At 40.4% G+C, this 22,911-nt stretch overlaps 1 protein-coding gene across 1 annotated transcript in view; it reads right to left on the bottom strand.

Annotated features, from left to right (window-relative positions):
* Positions 1-14,547, bottom strand: part of TNFSF4 (TNF superfamily member 4) — a 28,030-nt gene extending 13,483 nt beyond the window's left edge. The window contains exon 1 of the mRNA XM_045877437.3: positions 14,058-14,547. Within this exon, the coding sequence (XP_045733393.1) occupies positions 14,058-14,210 (153 nt within the window). The 5' untranslated portion in view covers positions 14,211-14,547. The remainder of the gene's footprint in view (positions 1-14,057) is intronic.
* Positions 14,548-22,911: the final 8,364 nt, after the last annotated feature.

Raw genomic sequence — 22,911 nt, 5'->3', positions numbered from 1 at the left:
AAAGATCAGTGATTGCCAGGAGTTAGGGAGGAGGGAGAGATGAATAAATAGAGTACAAAAGTTTTAGAGTAGTGAAACTATTCTTCATGATACTGTAATGGTGGGTACATGCCATTATTGTTGTTAAAACCCATAAAATGTACAACACCAAGAGTGGATCCTAATATTAAAATAAATAAATAAATAAAACAAAAACACTCCATTGACTTCCATTCTATCACCGTTGGATATAAGTCTCATTTGCTCTACAAGACTATTTAAGTATGTGACCCTGGTGAATGGTACTACCTTCTGATTTTCAGTTTTTTCATCTATAAAATGGAAATGGTAAAATCTATATGTCAAAGGGTTGTTGTGAGATTGAATGAGCTAATGTTTTGTGAATTTTCAGCATGTGTCCTGGAACAGTGAAAGGACTTGACAAATGTCAGCTATTATTCCTGGACGCACATGGAAGACAAAATCCATATCATGTTCTTAATTTATTCCATGCAACATTACTCAAGCTCAAGCCTCATATATGGCTACAGAATGAAGGAATTAATAAAATAATGAATAAAGACTACCAAAGTCCCTGAAATATTAGCTCTCTGGCTCTCTGTAGCCCAAAGAAACAGTACAAAAGGATCTGGGCTTCATGAGAAAGATTACCAGAAAACAATCAGAAGATACTTATTTTACCCACATGCAAATAAACATGGTCTTTTTAATACCAAGAAAAGCAAAATCCTCAGGTCCTCTCCAAATACTAAAAAAAAATGGGAAAATATCAAAGGTCCCAGAGAGCTTCCATGTAAGAACAAGCTATAGAATAAAGCTTCTTCAATCTGGAAAGTCTGAAGAGCCCACATCATTCTCAAAGGTGAAATACAAACTCCTATAAGGCAAGCACATCAGAAAAAGTATAGTCCTGATGTTTGAATGAAGCAGTCTCAGAAGGATGAGTATAAAAGAAATCATCTCCTTGATGCAAATAAGAAATGTTTTTTCTACTGAATTATTTGGTGGTTTGACACAGCATCAACAATTACTGAGTATCTGTTGTATGGCAGGCATTAGATTCAGCTCTGAAAACACAAAGGAATAGAACAGACAATTCTTATTTTGACAAACTCATATGCCAGTTGAGGAAATAAAACCCTCCCTCTATATAAAACCTTTGGTAAATGTCAATAGACAGTGTATGCCATAAGGTTCCAGAGAACAGAAAAATCACTGCAGGCTTTGGCAGCTTAAGGAGGAAAGAGCTGGACAGAGGCCTTGAAAGAGAGAAAAGAACCAGATAAGCAAAAGATATTCTATGGAAGAAAGGTCTAGAAATGAGAGCATTCTTGGTATTCAAGAAAAAGAGTAAAAATTCATTAAGAACTTACAACATGCCATGAACTAGGTTATACTTTCTCAGATTCATTACCTCATTTGCTGTGTAAAACAATCCTAGTATGTATGAATAATAACTACCCATGTTTTGCAGATAGGAAAATGAGAATCAGTGCTGTTAAGAACTTGCTCATGAATAAACAGGTATTAACTTGAGTTTGGTTGAACTCCAAGTTCCTGATAATAAACCTTCTCTTATACTATCTTAAGAGTAAAAAAAAAAGCCCTATGAAAACATTTGTCTGATGGTCCAAGATTAATCTGAATTATTTTCATCATCAATACTGATCAGGACTAATATATTAGGTTTTAGATAGTTGTTAAAATAGTCAGATAGGGGCGCCTGGGTGGCTCAGATGGTTAAGCATCTGCCTTTGGCTCGGGTCATGATTCCAGGGTCCTGGGATCGAGCCCCACATCGGGCTCCTGGCTCAGCAGGGAGCCTGCTTCTCCTTCTCCCTCTGCCTCTCTCCCTGCTCATGCTCTCTCTCTGTATCTCTGTGTCTCAAATGAATAAATAAAATCTTTAAAAAAATAAAAATAAAAATAAAATAAATAAAATAGTCAGATATATCTCAAAATATCCAGAAGTTCTTCAGAAAAAAAAGTTCTTCAGCCAACTCCACAAAGTTGTCTGCATAGTACAGGTTGGCAAAACTTTTAGCTCAGCTCTGATTAGGTACAATTGTCCTGGCAAGGAGCAGCAGGCCAATGAATAAGTATAAAATAGGCAGCAAGCAGGTGCTGCAAAGAAGAGCCAGAATTAGGTCCTTTCCTGGCCTCTCTTAGCATCTTGAGCACTGACTTGTCCAAGAACATGGATGGAAAATGTCTGATGTCTAGTGTTTACCTAGCAGTCTGTACCATGTTCCCAAAAATGTGATGCTTATTTAAAGAGCTCATCTTGGGCGCCTGGGTGACTCAGTCTTTTAAGCGTCTGCCTTCGGCTCAGGTCATGATCCCAGGGTCCTGGGATCAAGTCCCACATTGGGCTCCCTGCTCAGCAGGGAGTCTGCTTCTCCCTCTGACTGTCCCCCGCTCTTGTGCTCTCTCTCTCTCTGAAATAAATAAATAAAATCTTATAAATAAATAAATAAAATAAAGAGCTCATCTTTGGAGAGTGTGAGTTTCTAATTCTGATTCATTGGGATGTGGCATGAGGCTGCCAACTTTATACTCATTTGGCAATTGTCCTGGAGAAGGACATCCTGGAAGGAGGGAATGACACTCATCAAATATGAAAGCAGGAAGTGGGCTCTGCATTCACTCTGTGGGCCTTGTCCTTCCTCACTTGATATCAGGATAGTGTCAAGATCTTACGTGGGAGTGTGCTGGGGTGTGAATCAGTGTTGGATGGTGGGGAAACAGATCTTTGATGGGGACTCCCCAGTTCACCATGCCACTTCCACTGGGATGTGAACTACTCCTTCCCCCACCTTGGGCTTCATGTCAATAGAAGAGACCTGAGAGGGGTGCCTGGGTGGCTCAGTCATTAAGCGTCTGCCTTCGGCTCAGGTCATGATTCCAGGGTCCTGGGATCGAGCCCCGCATCAGGCTCCCTGCTCGGCGGAAAGGCTGCTTCTCCCTCTCCCACTCCCCCTGCTTGTGTTCCCCTCTCTCGCTGTGTCTCTCTCTGTTAAATAAATAAAATCTTTAAAAAAAAAAAAAAAGAAGAAGAGACCTGAGAGATCATGAAAGCACAACTTCACAAGCTGTCAGGATATGTCTCAAAGAGCCTCGGAAAAGAAAGATGGAATTTTCCATACTTAACTCATTATAATAGGCTGGGAAAGTAGACTCTCATCCTGGTGCATTTAATGTGTACTCAGGGGAAACAGTCTCCTTGCAAAGGGCCCACCTCTTATCAGGGAAATTCACAAGCCCACTCAAAAAATAAAAAAGGGAAGAACAGGCAAAAACTGGTTCTTTGGCCAGAGAGGCTTTTCTATTCAGAAAACCTTATCCAAAAGGTATATTTCTTAAAGATGAAAATGTGTGGCTTTGAAAACCTCTTTGAATAATCTTTTGTGATTTAATGAACACAAAGAAAATCCATTTTAATTTCATCCGAACTCTCTTTCTCCATTCCCATGGCTGCCAGCACCATTTTGCTGTAATCTTTCTCTTAATGTTTCTTCTCCTCTCTACTACACAGCCCATATGATATCCTAAATGTAGCCTGCACTCTCTAACTACTTCCACTCTTCCTGCCAAATTTACTTAGTAATGGATATCCCTCAAAGAGGCACTTTCTACTGACCCTATCCTCTCTATCTCAGAGAACAAGAACTGTGGTTTCATTGTCCTGAATGCTTAGCAATTAACAAATTCCTAAAAGGAATCTAGGTATTCAGGTAAACAACCAAATGAAGAAGCAAAAGCATCCATATGACATGAGCACACTTTCAAAATTATATGATTGACCTAATGCAACCAGTTCTTTATATCCTCAAGGGAAAGATTTTCTTATATCTGGGTTTCCCTTTCCACATTAACTGGGGAAGTCCTCAAAATACACTGACAGAGGGGTCTGCCAACTTATTTCCAAGAACTCCCTTTTCACCTCAATGGTTTAGTCTCCACGATAATATCCTTGTAGCAGGTTAGTCTCTAAGCAACTGGAAGGGTCAGTTTACAATGTACCCACTGCATTATCATAAGTCTTACAATGCCTCAAACATAATGGCATAGTAAATAAATGTTTACTGAGCTAAGGTGGAACTTAGCCCCTTAGACTATGCCCAGACCTTAGCTAGTGACTCCATAATCACATAATATCTGACACAGGCTCTAGCCAACACTATGCATAGCTCAAGGTTTTTTGAAATTGCCCTGTTCATCCTTGAGTACAAAGGGAGTTGCAAAATTATTACAATCAATATCTTTCTATTTGAAGTCACTCATTTCCCATTTCACCTGCTGTACAAAAAGGAAGGACCATTGCTTTGGAAGGGCAACATAGTAGAGCAGATAAGGCATTGGTCTGGGAATAGGAACACCTGGGTCTGGTCTTAAGCTAGAATAAGTCCTTTCCCTTCCTCAGTTTCTAATTTCTTCATCTTGATGTCCAACCTCAGTTAAACTGGGGTAGAATAAGCCATATGAAATAAGAAGTACTTATTCACACTGTGGACTAAGCAATGCCTACAGACTCCTCCATGTCAGAGAGTAGGCAAATCACAACATTCAAAAGAGAAATCCCAAGAGACTGGGTGGTAAGAAGACTTTCTGAACAGAAGATCTTTTCAACACAGTAAATCCTTCTACTGTAAAAAAAAGCAGCAGGCCTCCTCCCCAAGTGGCTCCCTCTGATGGTTAGTGAACAATCAAAAATATCTCTAGTGTTGTTTGTGCAGTGAAGCTCTTAGCCTCATTTGCATGATCCTAAATAATCCTCAACCTGAATTCTGGTGCAAACTGAGATTGGTGACTGGAAAAATCATCAGTGGGATGATGATGGTGGTGACAATGACAATGAAATTTTAAACTAAAGCCTTCCTAAGGTGTGGTATAAAGATAGATAGGTAGATGATAGATAGATAGATGATAGATCAATAGATGATAGATGACAGATAGATGATAGATGGATAGATAGATAGATGATAGATAGATAGAAAGATGATAGATGATAGAATCATAAGCATAGGCATAGATGTAGATAGTGGAATATTATGCAGCCATAAAAAAAATCTGGGGCACCTGTGTGGCTTAGTCAGTTATGCGTCTGCCTTCAGCTCAGGTCATGATCTCAGGGTCCTGGGATGGAGCCCCACCTCAGGCTCTCTGCTCAGTGGGGAGTCTGCTTCTCCCTCTCACTCTCTCTCTGTGTTTCCTCTCTCTCTCTCAAATAAATAAATAAAATCTTTTTAAAAAAGGATTAAATCTTGCATTTGCAACAACATGGATATACCTAGAGGGTATTATGCTAAGTGAAATAAGACAGACAGAGAAAGACAAATACCATGTAATTTTACTCATATGTGGAATCTAAAGAACAAAACAATGAATAAACAAAAGCAGAATCAGACCAATAAATACAGAGAACAAATTGATGGATGTGGGGGGATGGGAAAAAGGAGTGAAGGGGAGTGAGAGGTGCAGGCTTCCAGTTACGGAATGAATAAGTCACGGGAATAAAAGGTACAGCATAGGGAATATAGTCAATGATGTTGTAATAGCATTGTTTGGGGACAGGTGGTGAGCATAGCAAATGTATAGAGAAGTTGAATCACTATGTTGTACACCTGAAATGAATGTAACATTGTGTGTCAACTACACTCAAATTAAAAATTAAAAAAAAAAAAAGAAAACTAGAGCCTTTCTGATAATGAGTGGAAGAGAAACAAAGCACCTAATGCAAAAGAAAAGTATGCTTGCTTTACAATCCCAGTCAAGAAACTAGATATGGAAGCAGGTAGGTAGTTTTCTGTGAAACTTCTTAGTGAAGCTTCTTACTGTACCCTACTTGGTTATCCAGTACTTCTCATACACTGCGCGATTGCTTCTTTAACTGTCTTGTTTCCCCGCTGTGTTGGAAACTCTCGGAGGGCAAGGAAGACCTTATGTTGCACACCGCTGCTTCCTCAGTGTCTGACAGGTAACTGTTACTCCATAGATAAATAAGTGAATAAGTAGTTTGTAATGAGTTGAATAAGTGCCCCCCCCCAATTCATGTCCACCTGGAACCTCAGAAAGTGACTTCATTTGGAAATAGGGTCTTTGTAGATGTAATTACTTAAGTTAGCATGAGGCCAACTAGGTCAGGGTGGGCCCTAAATCCAATATGACTGGTGTCCTTAAAGCAAGAAGAGAGGACACATTGATATACACAGGGAGATGATCAGGCAAAGATGGAGGCAGAGCTTGGGGTAAAGCAACTACAAGCCAAGGAACACCAAAGACTGCCAGGAGCCACCGGAAGCCAGAAAGAGGCAAGGAGGGATTCTTCCTGAGAACCTTCACAGGGAGCATGGCCTGGCCAACACTTTGATTTTGAACTTCTACCCTCCAGAACCGTGAGAGAACAAATTTCTATTGTTTTAAGACACCCAGTTTATGGTAATTTATTATGGCCACCCTAAAAAACTAATACATCGTGTGAGCAAATCACACTATCACATTAAAGTAAATCTTTGATTCCCTCTGAGCAGGGAGCCAGATGCGCAGGGACTCTGATGTGGGGCTCAATCCCAGGACCCTGAGATCATGACATGAGCCAAAGGCAGATGCTTAACTGACTGAGCCACCCAGGCGCCCCACCCCACCGGTCTTAATTTTTAACCCTGACTTTTCTACATAAACCTAGGCAAGTCTCCCATGCCTCAAATTTCCTCGTTGCAAAACTGAACACAAATATCCATCTAACTTTCTCCAAAGTTGTAGTGAATTAGACAGGACAAAAGTAGGGAAAAGATCTGCAAAAATGAGGGGGTGTTATTGCAAGTAACAGCAGGAGTGGTACCCCTCATCCCTCCAAAAAGAGCTTTGAGTTCCCAGTCTTCATCATACCAGATACAGACAGGGTCAGGTTAAGAACTTTCAGGGTGTTGGAAGCTGAAAACATTAAGCACCCAACACACAAGTAATTCAAAATATATTTTGTATTACTGAACTGTAAAATGTGTTTTACAACTTATTTTATAACCCAACAGGTTTTTATATTTGCCCTTAATGACTGTTTTGCTGCTTGCTTATAATGTTTTGTGATATTGTTTTCATCCAGATCTTTGATGGTTTCTGTGATTCTCTAGGACCATGCCCTAGCTCTAGCTACAGGAAAGCCCAGCTCTGAGGGTCCAACATTTAAACTCATGGGACCCTCACTTCCCCACAGATACAGGGCAACACTTTGGGAATGATGGTTTATTATTTACTTATTACATCAGTGTTGGGAACATTAAAGTTGAGCCTATTTGTCCATTTTTCTGTTAGAGTGTGTTCTTAAGTGATGTTTACATGTTATCAAAGCTAGACAAATTTATACAAATTCATAACCCACCTAAGGTACATTTTAGAATGAAAGGTCTCTGAAAGGAAAAATAATTTTTAATTATGCTAGTCAGATCCCCAATGTTTCCAGTATTGTGAACAAGACGACATGCCTTTTCTAGACATAATTTTCTACCTGATTTGGCAAACAAGTCATTACAGAATTGGATGAACTATATCAAAGTGGGGGGGGGGGAGATGGAACAGGTCATGGTCTAAGTGTGTAATTTAGGTCTCCAAACCATTTTCAGACACTAACCCTAATAACACGGTATACCTTCATAAATTCTCCCCTTCACTCTTCCTTTCTTCTTTAACGCAGTCATGAGCTCTTAGAAATCTACGTTCAAAAATGCTATGATTGGGGCGCCTGGGTGGCTCAGATGGTTGAGCGTCTGCCTTCGGCTCAGGTCATGATCTCAGGGTCCTGGGATCGAGTCCCGCATCGGGTTCCCTGCTCGGTGCAGAGCCTGCTTCTCCCTCTCCCTCTGCCACTCCCTCTGCTTGTGCTCTTCTGTCTATCTCTGTGTCAAATAAATAAATAAAATCTTAAAAAAAAATGCTATGATTATTACAAGGATTTGTTTGTCTGTTTTTAATCCTAAAAATTTCAGTAACAAAGTCAAGCTTCATGAAGTTAAGGTTAACCTTAACTATGGTATGCTTTCTGAGGATTGACTTACGGGGTGTTTGTCCATGTGATAGGTGCCACAAAGTAAACATTTCAGTGGTCCTCTGCCTATGGAAGCATGTTCACGAATAATAATCTCAGCACTTACAAAGCTCTGTACCACAACATTCGCTCCTCACAGAAGCCAAGTTCCAATTTTGGAAATGATTAAATGGACACTCTAGGAATTTCACAGAATTTACCCAGGATCACAAAGTTAGAAGGCTGGACTGAACGAGTCATCTGGTTCCTGGTCCAGGGCACTGTCGTCTACACAACTCCAATGGCTCCTTCTGAAGTTTGAGAAGATGTTTTGTAATTTCATATAAGGAAGTGTTTTAATTCTTTCGCTTGAAAAAGTATGGATACCCAAAGTATGGTGACTACAAACAAAACACACAAGCTATCGGATGTCAGGACCATAGGTTTCACCTGTGACTGGGGAATAACCTTTCTATTCTGTATTTCTGTTGTTTCCTTTAACTCACTAAATATAACCTAAAAACAACATTGTACATGGCTCCTCTAACCTAGCTACCTCCCAATTAACATTGATTTTCCATGAATAAAGAATCCCTGAAGAGGGTGGAAAGCTGCAGTTACTCTAAGAGTAAAGGGCACAAAAGTAGTTGCTATTTAAAGAAATAGAATTGTAAAGGCAGGGTGGTCAACCCTGGGCAAAGCTGGGTCTACTCCATGCTAGTAGCTACAGGCTGAGCTCAGAGAAAAGGAACCGGGAGATTATACTCCTGGGTCTATACCAAGAGCCCTTCTGCTCACTCCCCAAATCTCCTGTGTGTATGTGTTTTTTTCTATATCCATATACATATGTGGCATTTTCCAGCATGATCTCCGTCCAAACTACTCTGTCCTATTTTGAGTACATGGGTCAGAACATGTATCTAAATTTTTTATTTAGAAAATACTATCACTGTGTAAATAGTGAACAATATCAGGCCCCCCGACAGTATTCATTCTCTTAGACATGGATCATCACTTGGCTTCCTGAGGAAAGTTTTCTAATCTTAGCTCCTCAGGAAAAGAGAGTAGGCTCTCTTTAAAACAAACAAACAAACAAACAAACAACAACAAAAAACAATAAATCTGAGAATGGTTAGTTTTACTGTGGTGCCCCCTAGTGCTGTAAGAGATTTGACTCACTCTCTTATTTGTCAATACATAGACCACAGGAGAGAAGCGAAATTTGGAGAAGCAACAATTTTAGTAATTTGCCCTGTATTCTCTTTTGCATAGAATAAAGTGTGCTCCCTTTGCATGACTCACAAGACCCTTTGTGACCTGCCCCCGCCTAGGTTTTTGGCCCTCACCTTTTGCCACTTTCCCCTATGAACACTCAACTTCAACCACTCTGAACAAATTGCGGTTCTACTGAGGAAGCCTTCTGACCCTGTCCAAGGCCACCATCTCTCTTGTCCATTTAAAGAATTTCCACTCCTCCTTCTAATCAGCTGAAGCATTACCTGTTCCTGCAGCTTCTACCATCTCTGAGTTTCTGGGGGTTTATCTGTAAATAGACTATGTCTAATGCCTGCTCAAAAATCCAAAAATTCTGTATTTTTATCAGTACTTACCCTGAAAACCTGAAAATACTTAATGACAAGTTCAGTTCAACACTTCAGACGTTTCTTTTTCATTCTCACAGAATTGTTTATGAAATGCAAACTCAGATGTATTGGAAATCACTTATTTGCCTGTCATTTAAAAGAAGAATTTCTAAAAAATGTGTTCGATTACATGGGGGACGCATTTAAATTGAGCTAATCTCAGGGTACCTGGGTGGCTCAGCTGTTAAGCGTCTGCCTTCAGTTCGGGTCATGATCCCAGGGTTCCGGGATCAAGCCCCGCATAGGGCTCCCTGCTCCGCGGGAAGCCTGCTTCTCCCTCTCCCACTCTCCCTGCTTGTGTTCCCTCTCTCACTGTGTCAAATAAATAAATAAAATCTTTAAAAAATAAAATAAAAAAATAAATTGAGCTAATCTGAAATAAGACTTCTTCAGGCAAAAACACCTCTTTTTCTTCCTAATTGATACAAATAAAAATCCAAGTTTTAGCCTGAAACTTCATCAAGAAACCGAGTTCTAATTCTGGGCATCATTGGTACAGAACCACTCACTCACTTTCCAAGTACCCCTACTTCTGTTCTTCCCAGCAGTAAAAGTGGTAAGAGTATAAATCTTTCACTGTGGGATTTGCTGAAGAATTATCAATAAAAGCCCTCACATACATAAAGTGCTACTGTAAAGATGGTACACATCTTAGAAAAGCCCTACCTTCAAAAGCCCTGAGACACGTGGATATAATTTTTTTTCTTTTTGGGGGGGGGAAGAGAGATAGCAAGAGAGCACAAGCGGTGGCGGTGGAGGGGAGGAGATGAGGAGGGGAGAAGACATGGGCTCCACGCCCAAGCAGGGAGCCCAACACGCGGCTTAATCCCAGGGCCTTGGGACCATGACCTGAGTCAAAAGCAGACACTTAACCGACTGAGCCACCCTGGCGTCCCACATGGATATAATTTACGAAAGCTTCACACATTACAGGTCAGCTCTTTTCTGCCATTGTTCCCAGCTGACACCACAGGTACAACTAGGAGCCTGATACTTTAAATGGCAGTCCCAATAAATATCCAAACAATGTGTATTGGTTTGGGTGACAGAAACACTCAGTTTTATAACTTGTATCATGGATATTCTTCTAGGGCATCCACTTCTTTCCCCTTTCTAAGTAAGGCATTTAGCTAACCCAGAATAGGTGATATAGATAAATATATGATATTTTATGTATGATATATATATGATTTATATATGATATATAAGTACACATTACAAATATATGTGCAGAGGCGCCTGGGTGACTCAGTCATTAAGCATCTGCCTTCGGCTCAGGTCATAATCCCAGGATCCTGGGATCAAGCCCCGCATCAGGCTCTCTGCTCTGCGGGAAGCCTGCTTCTCTTGCTATCTCTCTCTCTGTCTAATAAATAAAATCTTTAATAAAAAATATATATATATGTGCAAAATTTATCTCCTCCAGTCCTTTCTTAAGAAGCAGGAAATTCATAAGCTTAGACCCAAAAATCTATTTACTTATATTTTGTATTTCTCAAAACCTCACACCCATTCTACAAATATATATATAAACTACATACTCACAGGATATTGAGCTGGAAGAGATCTTCTGATCATGTGATCCAACTGTCTTGTGTTAAAATGAGTAAATCAAGGCCCAAAGAGGGAAGTTACAGGAGTAGTGGGTAAGACCTATCTTTTTTTCTAGTATCTCAAGAACTAAAACTTCTGCTTTTCACATAAGTAAATACAACTTAACAGAGTTGTGAGAAAACAAAGGTTATTAAATAAATTTGATTGAAGGGAAAGTCTCCTGTCAAATGAAGTTTAATAGTTATATCTGTATTTTTTTTCTTTTACAGAGCTGTACATGTAGGCAGTTATTTTATAAAGCTAAAAGTTAAATCTAGGAAATAAGGAAAAACCATGATTGTTCTCCAAATATGTTTTCCTACAATAAGAGAGATCCAGTTTAACTGGACAAATGATCAGCATTTCAGCTTAATTTCACCCCTAAGGCACATCACTGGAATATTATGTTTTATAAAAGTAGAGGTTTGATTTATATCACCACCAACCCCATCCTTCGTCCAAAATTCCAGTCTTATCAATAAGTTTGGGAAGGCTACCAGTCTATGTCCCTTTTTCAACAGCTACATTACACCCTTCTCTCTCTCTCTCTCTCTCTCTCTCTCACACACACACACACACACACACACTACCACCACCACCATTTGATCAAATTCCAGGGAGAACACACATGACCCATCTATGCTATCCTTCCCCCTAACAGACTACATGAGATTAAATGTAAAGACACATTGTGCTGCCCTGGGTCCTACAACAGGACAAGAAATTATGTTAGCTACACCAGTCTAGCTAAGAAATAAAAAAAAATTAAAGGTGATGTGAAGTGAAGAATTTCAAATATCTGTGCCAAAAAAATTCTGTACCCCAAGTATATGAGAGCACATTTCTTGAGCAAATAGCTCTAACATACCTCTTATGTCTTTGCTTCCATTTCTGTGCCAGGACCAGAGAAAGCTAATTCCCTCCCAGAGATTGGCTCACTGAATTCTAGCATCCTGGAAACCCGCACTTAGCTTTCCCTCCAGGCTCTGTCACAGAGTCACTGAGTGACTTGCCGAAAGGACCCCTCTCCTTCTCAGCATCTCCTAGGTATTAACAGTCTGGGGAGGTCCCGCCACCAGCTGGCTATATATCTGTTTCACCTTTTCGTCTTTCCTGCTCAGAGCCCCAGTGCAATTGTTGAGCCTTGACTGGGGCCATCTGTCCTGTCTTTCTATCACCCCACAGTGTAAGGAAAAGCACTCTCAGGGCTCCCAGACCTGGTGAATGCACTCAGCTGTTCTATTTTTGGTCATTCTCTTTGTTTTCTTCTCAGAAAAGCCTAATTCCGGTCTATGTCTTAGGCATCCTGCCATGGACACGTTACTCCTCCCCCTCCCCTCCCCCCTAATTGCCTAATCTAATTTCATCCAAGGGGCTCTGCACAGTGAAGGAAATGTGTGACAAGACCAAGAGAGGACTGGCACATTGCTGTGCTCATTGGTCTGCAGACTTGACACGACACCAGCTACACTTGTGGAATTTAGGAACATGAGCCCTCTCTGCGGTACACTGATCACAACCACACTCCCACCAGCCTCTGTGCACCAAAAACCCCTACTTCCTGTAGACAAAGACAAGCCCAGGCATTGGTTAGGACTCTGCTTATCTTATCCTGGTCTAATTTGAGGTACCCAGTCTCTGACATGGCTATCAGAATAAGTTCCTTTTGTCTCACCTTTACCAGAGAAAGACTTTCCTAACCTAAAGTGACCTGCCAAGGAAACAAGAATTATCAGACTAGCCCCACCAAGGGAACATGGGAAGACTATACATTTATTTTCTTTTCAGTGGAATCTCCTGCAGCCAAGAACATCCTTAAAGACCTAGTAATGTTTGTAGATATAAACAAGTAAATAAGAAAAAATAATGTAGAAGGAACCAGAACAAAGAGAAGGAAAAAGGGAAAGAATATCTTCATTAAATGGGAGAAATACGGGCGCCTGAGTGGCTCAGATGGTTAAGCGTCTGCCTTCGGCTCAGGTCATGATCCCGGGGTCCTGGGATCGAGTCCCGCATCGGGCTTCCCGCTCCTTGGGAGCCTGCTTCTCCCTCTGTTTCTCTCTGTCTCTCATGAATAAATAAATAAAATCTTTAAAAAAAATAAAAAAATAAAAAAAATGGGAGAAATACTTAGAAAAATGATCACTCACTACATAGTGCACTGGAAAAAAAGTGGAAAAAGACAAAGTGATGTCCATAAGTTGTGACTGGCAGAGAAAGACTGAAAAATAATCTCTGATTAAGTTATCGGTGTATTTGGCCATGTGTGAATACACACTTGAACATACACCTCTCTGCCCTTAAAGTCCATAGGTTAGCTATTTAAAGGACTTAATATTGATACCTTCAGCATTCTTCAAAAAGCAAATCGCCTATGGGGTTTATGAATACAGTGGGAAAGTGGAACTGGTCCATTTCTTATTTCCTTTTTATATAAATTCCCTGATCAGTTGCTTGCTAGCAGAATGGGTAAAGCAAGTGTATCAGTGACTCCAAGCTTCAAAGTGAGAGCTCATAAAGGAATACCAGGATTCTTGCATTGCAAAAAAAAGAAGAAGAAGAAGAATCCAGAAGCCGTGCCCTTGCCCTACCTACCTCTACTCTGCCCCACCACTGCCACTACTGAAAAGAAGGAAGGAAAGGAGAGACAAGAGGGTCCACACTTTATACAATCGCTGGGGGGCAGATGAAGGGCAATGAGCAGTTTTGGCACCAGATTATTTCCAAGTGACTGGAGCTGCTGGAGCTGCCATCACCATGAGCTGGAGGAAACAAAGTGCCCACAGGAGCATCGATCTTACCTGGGAAGCATAGAAGTTCAGGCAGATGTAGGTGAAACACAGGAGCAATCCCAGCCCCTGAATTATGGCTGCCACCAGCAATAGCTTGTTCTTCTGGAATCTTCGCCCTGGTGTGTTTCCCACATTCTCATCCAGGGGTTGGACCCCTTCCATCTTCACAGTTTGGATGCAAGGAAGATGAAAACTGTGGTAAAGGGGAGCCTGAGGGGGACTGACCTCTTCTCCACAAAGAAGGAGATGAAGGGAAAACAAAGCTTATCAATCAGAAAATACACAGAGGTCCCAGGACCAGAGATAAGAGGCGATTGAAAGAGCAGAACGCACTCTCTCAGTTTTAACACTGCAGCTTCTGCAGGCAGGCGGGGGAACTTCTTTGTGACTAATCTGAATTTCCCCTTTACTTTCTTTCTTTTTTTTTCCTCTGGGCTAACAGGGAGTTGTTTTTGTAGCATTCCAGTTCTGATTTGAGTGACTGTGAAATGACAGTCATAAAAGTGTGCTAATTTCTTAATTTCTCATTGCACCAGTAACCAAATTGTGGGTCACTTGATAAAGATAAAAATCATCATCCGTTGATGTAGGAGTTCCTGTATCCCTTCCCTGAGGTGTCTTAAGTAAGAGAAGAGATTGGAGGGAAATGTTGGACTTAATTTCTCATCTGCACTTTATTGAGTAACTAAGCATTGAACCGTTGTGCAAATATCCATGGATATAAAGAAGCACACACAGACCGTTCTTGAAATGAAAGAGAGAAAAGAAGAAAATGGGATGGTGGTCATGTAACAATAAAGGAGTGAGATCCGGGCGCCTGGGTGGCTCAGTTGGTTGGGCGACTGCCTTCGGCTCAGGTCATGATCCTGGAGTCCCGGGATCGAGTCCCACATCGGGCTCCCTGCTGGGCGGGGAGTCTGCTTCTCCCTCTGGCCCTCCCCCCTCTCGTGCTCTCTCTCTCTCTCAGTCTCTCTCTCAAATAAATAAATAAAATCTTTAAAAAAAAAAAAGGAGTGAGATCCTCTGGTTTTAGTACACTGCATTGTAATAAATATTGAGCATCTCCTATCGTCAGACACTGTACTAGATAGACAGCCTTACAATCTTTTTCTCCTTTGATCTTTTAAGGCAAATTTAGTAAGCATTTACATGATTAATTTTAAGCATAGCAGAAAAGAAGCAGAAGAGTATCCTGAACTTTTCCCCTTCCTTCCACTTTTCCTTGTCCCCTTACATAATTTTTGTGTGAATGAAGAAATGAATAGATTGAAATAGATTGTTCCTTCCTTTGAGGTCAGGGGCGGGACTCAGAACTTAGAAAGTAAGAGTATTCTACTAGTAGATGGACACTACTCACCCTTGAGCACTGAAATAAATGACAAAATGAAATAAATGATGAAATGATTTATAAAGTCAAGTCCAGATTGACAAATATTTACTGGATACATGGTAAACCCAGTGCTGTACGGAAGGACATGGGGATGCTGGGGAGGGGAAGTTTAAGGCAGAATTCTGTTTCTTCTGTGGGCAAGTAGGTCTCTCTAAGCTTCCCATGAGCCATTCAACAGATATTTAAAGAAAGGAGGGAGGAAAGACTATTTTGATATCAATAATATGGATGCTATATCAACTTAATTTTATAGAAAGTGAATATAAGGCATATTCCAAAGAGATATCGTTTGTGGAAAATGGAAAATACTTTTATTATTACAGCATAAATCAAAGATATGAATTAATATCCTCATTATAACCATTATGCCTTGCACTTGGAGAACACTTTGGTCTTCAGAAATTCAAGTTTTTGTCTGGAAGATAAGGTAACACTTTATCATAGACTCCAAGCCAAAATTAAAAAGCAAGTTCCAACAATGAATCATGGAACACTACATCTAAAACTAATGATGTAATGTATGGGGATTGACATAACAATAAAAAAATTAAAAAAAAAATTAAAAAAAAAAAAAGCAAGTTCCACTGACACTTATTTCTAGCTAGTTATTCCTATGAGCAAAGTATGTGTAACATTGGGCGCCTGGGTGGCTCAGCTGGTTAAGCAACCGCCTTCGGCTCAGGTCATGATCCTGGAGTCCCGGGATCGAGCCCCGCGTCGGGCTCCCTGCTCAGCAGGAAGTCTGCTTCTCCTTCTGACCCTCCTCCATCTCATGCTCTCTGTCTCTCATTCTCTCTCTCGCAAATAAATAAAATCTTAAAAAAAAAAAAAAAGCATGTGTAACATACAGGGTGTGGAGGGGGGAAAGAATGAAAAAAAAAATCAGTGTGTAGAGCCCAATTCTTGTGTAATAGTTGATAGTCATAAATAGATGTTAAAATTGGTAATGACTTACTCACTTATTTTCAAAACCCAACGAAAAGAGTAAAGCCTAAAATACTAAAAGAAACTATAAAGACTAGCTGTAAAAGATCTATGAAAACTATTAATGCTGAAATTATAGAAAATATTTTTAAATGACTGCCAAAAGGATAGAAAAATAAACATTTAGTGTGTGTACTTCTGCCCTGAGCCGTATCTCTCCTCATTATTAACATCGTGGTTTCTATGAAGAAAAACTATAATTACTGTTTTTTGTTATAGACGATGAGAACTATGCAACAGAATAAGCTTCCATTTTTGTGTTGTCCCAAAAGAGCGCGGGGTCGACCATTGCAATGTGTGGGTCTACAGGAGTGCGGCGCACCTCTCACCTCCCTGTCTGGATCTCCAACGTCATATTTTGCCTACTTGTGATATTTAGGTTAAAGTTCAAGTGATAGTATACATCAAAACATTTCTCTTTTTATTGAACACATTCTCACAGTTTCTTCACATTCTTTGTGGAAAGCAGAGGAATACACCCAGAAAAAATAAATATAAATTGGCCTGGAAGTTCCAGGCAAGCCCTATTGACAGACTACATCAACATTTCAAAGTTGGGCTGTCCTGGCATTTGGAACAAGTAAAACCACCGTCTGAGACATTGCCGATGGCATTCTATCTCAGGCAAATGGACAGAGTCCTCCAGCTTCAAAGAGAATGTTTTCAACGAGGTCAAGAATGTTACCTGAATCTCTGTGCTGTTTTGTAAAGCTTCTCGCAGAGATCACACACACAGACCCTCCAGAGCAAGCCAGCCTTGGAAGGAAGCCTCAACTTCATTCCAAGCAATTATCTTCCCATAGATCTTTGACCTCTAAACGAATGGCCATTTCAAGATTACAGAAAAGTATGGAAAATAAAAGGCTTTGACAACTGACAGAATACCTCATGCTTAGAAAGCAGCAAAAACTTTTTAAAAAAATATTTGTTTGGTGTGTGGGGGGTATTTGTTTTGTGTTGTTCTATTTTGATTTTTTGGTTTGGTTTGGGGGGAGGGGTATGGTGGTAAAATCTGGCTTTTCATTGGTTTCTAAGTCATTTGTCCACTCAACCAGCATAAGCCGGGTGCCGGCATACTGGTGCTAGGGAAATGACATGAACAAAACACATTCTTAGTCCTCAAGGAGGTCATAGACAGGAAGGCAGGACAGTCACAGGCAGGAAAGTGAGAGCAGTAATAGCTGGGCAGGGAATGAGGGAAACGCAACATGGTGAAGCTGCTTGTGCTTTGCCCATTTGGGAACTGTGACTAGAGAGGAGGACTGTGAAGGAGAGTGACCGGGGAAGAGGCTTGCAGTCACCAATGGACTTTTGTTCTAAGAACTTTGAACTTTATCCTGAAGGTCTTGGGGAAACAAAGAAAGGTTTGAAGCAGAATGTAATATGGTGACATTTTAGAAAAATATCTCCTTGAGTGAAATAGAAATGGCAGAGCAGGATCAAGGGCACTAGCTGGGGGACTTTTCCAGGGCACCCTGTGGCATCTGAGGAGAAGAGTGTGGTCTGAAGCCACCTCTGCCCTGAGCTGTCCCTGTCCTCCATCCTTGAGTGGAAGGCTTTGCCCTACAGGAAGGGCAGTCTTTATCTTCCCACAAAGGTGTGCATGGCTTCCCAAGCCCCAAGTGGACAAAGAGCTGCATCCACCCAAATAAAAGCCCCCTTTTTAAATTCATAAATTCAGAGAGGGCACCTTGTTCTAATTCACACAAAGACAGCGGTATGGTGTCGGGAACTTGCAATTATTTAAGTGAGAAATAAGATCCTAAACTGAAGCAGAGAGGGAAAGATATTTACAGTGGCTATTAACTCACCAAATGTTTTGAGGGCCTATTCTATGCCAACCTCTGAACATACAAAGGGAGTCATAACTAAGCTCTGTCCTGGGACAAGTGACGAATTAAGATAGTTGGTGATGGAAACAAATGCATTCCAAATGTCAAAAGCCTGATTTGCCGTCTGCCTTCCCAACCTGATCTCAATCCTAATGTCTTCATTCTGGTTAATATTCCAGCATTCCAGAATCTCAAAACCCCAGAATCAGCTTTGACTCTTCCTTGGCCCCAGTCGTTCAAGCTCTGTAGGACTATCCCTGCGGCACGGCTCATAATTTCCTCCACTTTGCCTTTCTTACTGCTTCTGACCCAAGTCCTTATTACTCCTCACTTGAACTCCTAAAGGAAACTTCTAGCTCTTCTCCCTATTTCCAATCTCTTTGATCTCCAATCCATTCTGCTTTGGCAGATTCTTTAAACCCAGTGATGACTAAATTCTATCAAGGGTCTACATCTCAAAAAGGATGCAGCTGAAACTCATTGGCTTGATATTCAAGTCACTCCATAATGGGACCTAGGGCTTCATGTTTCCACTCCAAACTTATCTCCTTCTGTTTCCTGGTGATTTCTGATAGTTGCTGTGCCTCAAATATCCTTACCCTCCATCTCTGACAATCAAAGCCTACACACTACATTTTCCATGAAGGGCTGGCTGTCTTGTGAGGCACTGAGCTTGCAGTGTTCCAGAGAAAACTAAACAAAACCCCTGAAGGAATCTTGTTCCGGGAATCCATCGAGTGGGGAGGGTTGTATGAACAGTAGTTCCCAAAGCCTAGTTGATCGTCAGAATCACGAGGCTAGCTTTTGAAAGATTCAGATTCCTGACCCCTTCATTCTAGAAATTCTGATTTGAGAAGTTTGGAGTAGTGCCTTGTGAATCTGTATTTCTAAAACTTCCGGTAAGATTTGTGAATCTCCCCAGATGACCACTTAAGGTCTCTTTCATTATTACATTTCTATGATAAGGAGCTTCCCCTGGGACTCCCAGAAGAATGCAGTTGTTTCCACCCCTGTATCAAGAGCATTTATCATAATCTCTCTTGTGTCATAACAATTTAAATCTATTTCAGGCTCCTCCATGATGTTGCATGATCCTAAAGTTAAGAGTCTTGTATAGCACTCACTCTCAGGGCCAAAATCGTCTTTCTATAAAGATTTACCAAATTAAATTGAATTTGCTTGCAGTAGATCTGAAACGTGCTATTTTCAGGATCAGAAAGAATGAGAGTCTAAACAAAACTGAAAATGGCACTATTAAATACAGAAGTTTCCTGATAGCTGGACTTTGGTCTTATGTGAAAGATTAGCAAACCTGAAATGTGTACTTTTCATTGAAACCGGATGTACACCATTATTTCAAATGCAAATGTGAATTCTTCTAGTGATATTTCATTTGGGTTTCAGACTCATTAGCCCCTCATCTTGTCAACCCCTTTTCTTCTGATGCTGATTTTCCCCTCCATTCATATGAATTTGCTACTTTTCTTTATCTTAAGTTGATCATTGGCAGTTATTTTAGAGCATGATGATAGATTCTAAAACTTATGTGGCACAAAACAGCCACAGAAATTTTTCTGTCTGTGGAACTATGCCCAGGAAGTATTACAACATCATGAGAGGAAATTCCTAGACACAATATTACTTTTTAAGTTGTGTATGTACAAAACGTGGCACCACCAAGAATATATAAAAATTTGTAAGTAGATCTTTTAATACATAACAATATAGGCAGTTTTCTTTTTTAAAGAATCAACTTTATTGAAATATAATTATAGACAAAAAAACCTTTATCTCTTTAAAGTGAAAAATTAGATGAGTTTTGACTGTAGATACTCATGAAACCACTGTCACATACAGAACCTTTATTCACCCCCAAAAGATAATTTTTCTTTCAAAAATAATCATTCCAAAAGCAAATCCAAACAGAGTACATAAGAAATTCCCTCCTCTTTCCAAAATATGTTTAATTGGGTGTAAATTGGAATTCATGTAAACCAGTGATTCCCAACAGGGGGCGATTTGGCTCCCCCAGGAGTCAGTCCTTTGGCCATGTCTGGAGACATTTTTCGTTGTCTGGATTTGGGATGGGTGTAACAGGTTATCTGCTGGGTAGAGCATAGGGATGCTGCTAAACATCCCGCAAGGCACAGAACAGCTCCCACTACAACAAAGGATTAATGGTTTAAGTGCTGAGGTTGACGAACCCTGGTATAGATCCATTCCCATAATTGATCATGAATGAAACAATACAGTACTCACACTCTGAACATTGCATTTGCTTATTGTCCTGCCTGAAACGCCTCTCCACTGCCCAACAACAAATCTATAAGGAGGGTACTATTTTTCTACCCATTTTATAATTGAAAGAAACTGAGGCTTAGTAAGATGAACTAACTTGGCCAAGGTCACATAGTAACCTTGTGATATGGGATTTGAATCCAGATCCTCTTACTCTGAGGCCTGTTCTTAAACTCTATATGATACTATTAATTTTTTTAAAGACTTATTTATTTGAGAGAGAGAGCAGAGGGGAGGGACAGAGGGAGCAGAAGAGAGAAACTCAAGCAGACTCCACGCCAAGCGCAGAGCCCGACTCGGGGCTCTATCTCACGACGTGAACCAAAACCAAGAGTCGGATATTTAACCAGCTGTGCCACCTAGGCACCCCAAAACTATTAATTTTTTAAATGAAAATACAAGCCCTGTGTCTGGCCCAGGCACTTAGTAAGCAATCAGTATATCTAAGCAGATGTTAACATTGTCAAATTCAGTAGCAAAATAACTTCTTATCTGCTGGATCTGATTTTTTTCCCAAATTGTTGGTGAATAGAACACATGCTTATGTTTCTTGTATGTCTTCTGTGTGCCAGGAACAAATCCTCTGAGCTTCATTCAATCCTTCTGGGAACAACTGTGCATGGTCATTACTAATCAAATCTTTAAGATGAGGTACCAGAATCTCAGAGTAATTTAACCACAACAGCGTTGGGATTTAAACCAAGATCATCTGGGTTTGTCTGTTTGTTTAACTGTTCCAAACCTTTAATAGCTCGTGGTATAGACTGAAAGCTTGTGTCCCCCCACAAATCTCTGTTGAAGTCCTAACCCCCAGATGATGATATTTGGAGATGGAGGGTAATTAGATCATGAAGGTGGAGCCTTGTCTGATAGGGTAAGGCCTTTATAAGTGTCACTAGAGAGCTTGTTCACTCTCTCTCTCTCTACCTGCCAAGTGAGGGGTGCAGTGAGAAGACAGCCACAAGACAGGAAGAGAGCTCTCACCAGAACCTGACCATGTTGATTCCTTGATCATGGCCTTTTGGCCTCCAAACTGTGAAAAAATAAATTTCCGTTGTTTAAGCACCCAGTCTAGGGTATTTGATTATGGCAGCCTGAACAGACTGAGAAAGCTAAAAATTATAAAAACTGTACCAGAGGAGCATTGTTTCTCAAACTCTCTCTTGTTTCTACCTCCAGATACATGCACTCTGTCATCTTCAATGTACATCTAGGGAACTCTTTTCTGAATGTACTTCTAGTTTGGAGCTAGAGTAAAAGAATCTATAAATACACTGAGCAATGTTTCTAGACAGAGTAGGCCTTCAACAAATGTTGTAGTGTGATTTCTTTTTTAATCTGTAAGGGCATTTTAATGTTTATTCTTCCACAGATGTATATGTTCATTAACCACCTCTTAAAGCTTAGGTCTGATCAACAGTCTCTCTCTTTTTGAAGGTAGTTTTCCCCTTATCTCCCTACCCTCACTATATGGTTTGTTCACTCATTTCCACCTCCCTAAGCTGTACTAATAAGTCCTAGAGGTATATCCTTTCTGCGAAAATCACACACACACACACACAAAACTCTACGACTTTATGCAAATCAGTTTAGGGAATTCCTCCAGGCCTCTCCTTCCTACTTTCGGCTGTGTTCCTTGGTGCTTTCTAGGCTCAGTCTGGGACAGCTGAATCAGGCTCTATTTTTAGCACCAATTACAGTCTAACCTGTGTCAGAGTTCTGCATAGATGTGCCTGTCAACCCCTGGGGAAGAGGGTACAAGCCTTAGCCATTGTCATATGCCCCTGCTCCGCCCCAGAACTGGTCCATGGCTGTGCTCAGTACAGGGACTGAATTCAATTGGATTGAGGGCTATAGTTTTATTCCTGTTCTTTGGGGCTTCTATTGTTCTATCCTTCTACCCTTCTAGTTCCATGATGCCCTGCCATTCTTTGATCCCACTTTGCTTTTATTCTTGACATTCTGGGCAAAGTCAAAAGATCTGTATGCAAATAAAAGCTTTACAACTTCCTACTGATAAATTATTTAATGTCACAGCCTTTTTTAGTCATCTATGATCAATCAGTAGATGATAGAGATAGATGATAGATGATAGATAAATAGATGACAGATAGATGATAGATAGATGATAGATGATAGATGATAGATAATAGATAGATAATAAATAGATAGATAATAACCTTGTAATTGGGATACTGCAGCTGTAGAAAACACTACAGTATAAAGAGACTTACAAATGACTAAAATAAAGTTGTATCAGAATTAAGAGACAACTTGAGATGGTGATGGGTATTAAAGAGGGCACGTACTGAATGGAGCACTGGGTGTTACACGCAAACAATGAATCATGGAACACGAC

The sequence above is a fragment of the Mirounga angustirostris genome, unplaced genomic scaffold, assembly GCF_029215605.1.
Source record: "Mirounga angustirostris isolate CCGP_5_RB_7025 unplaced genomic scaffold, mMirAng1.0.hap1 SCAF_6, whole genome shotgun sequence".
Classification (NCBI taxonomy): Eukaryota; Metazoa; Chordata; class Mammalia; order Carnivora; family Phocidae; genus Mirounga; species Mirounga angustirostris.
Note: the sequence above shows the minus strand (reverse complement) of the source record. Positions and strands in the feature narration are given on the sequence as shown.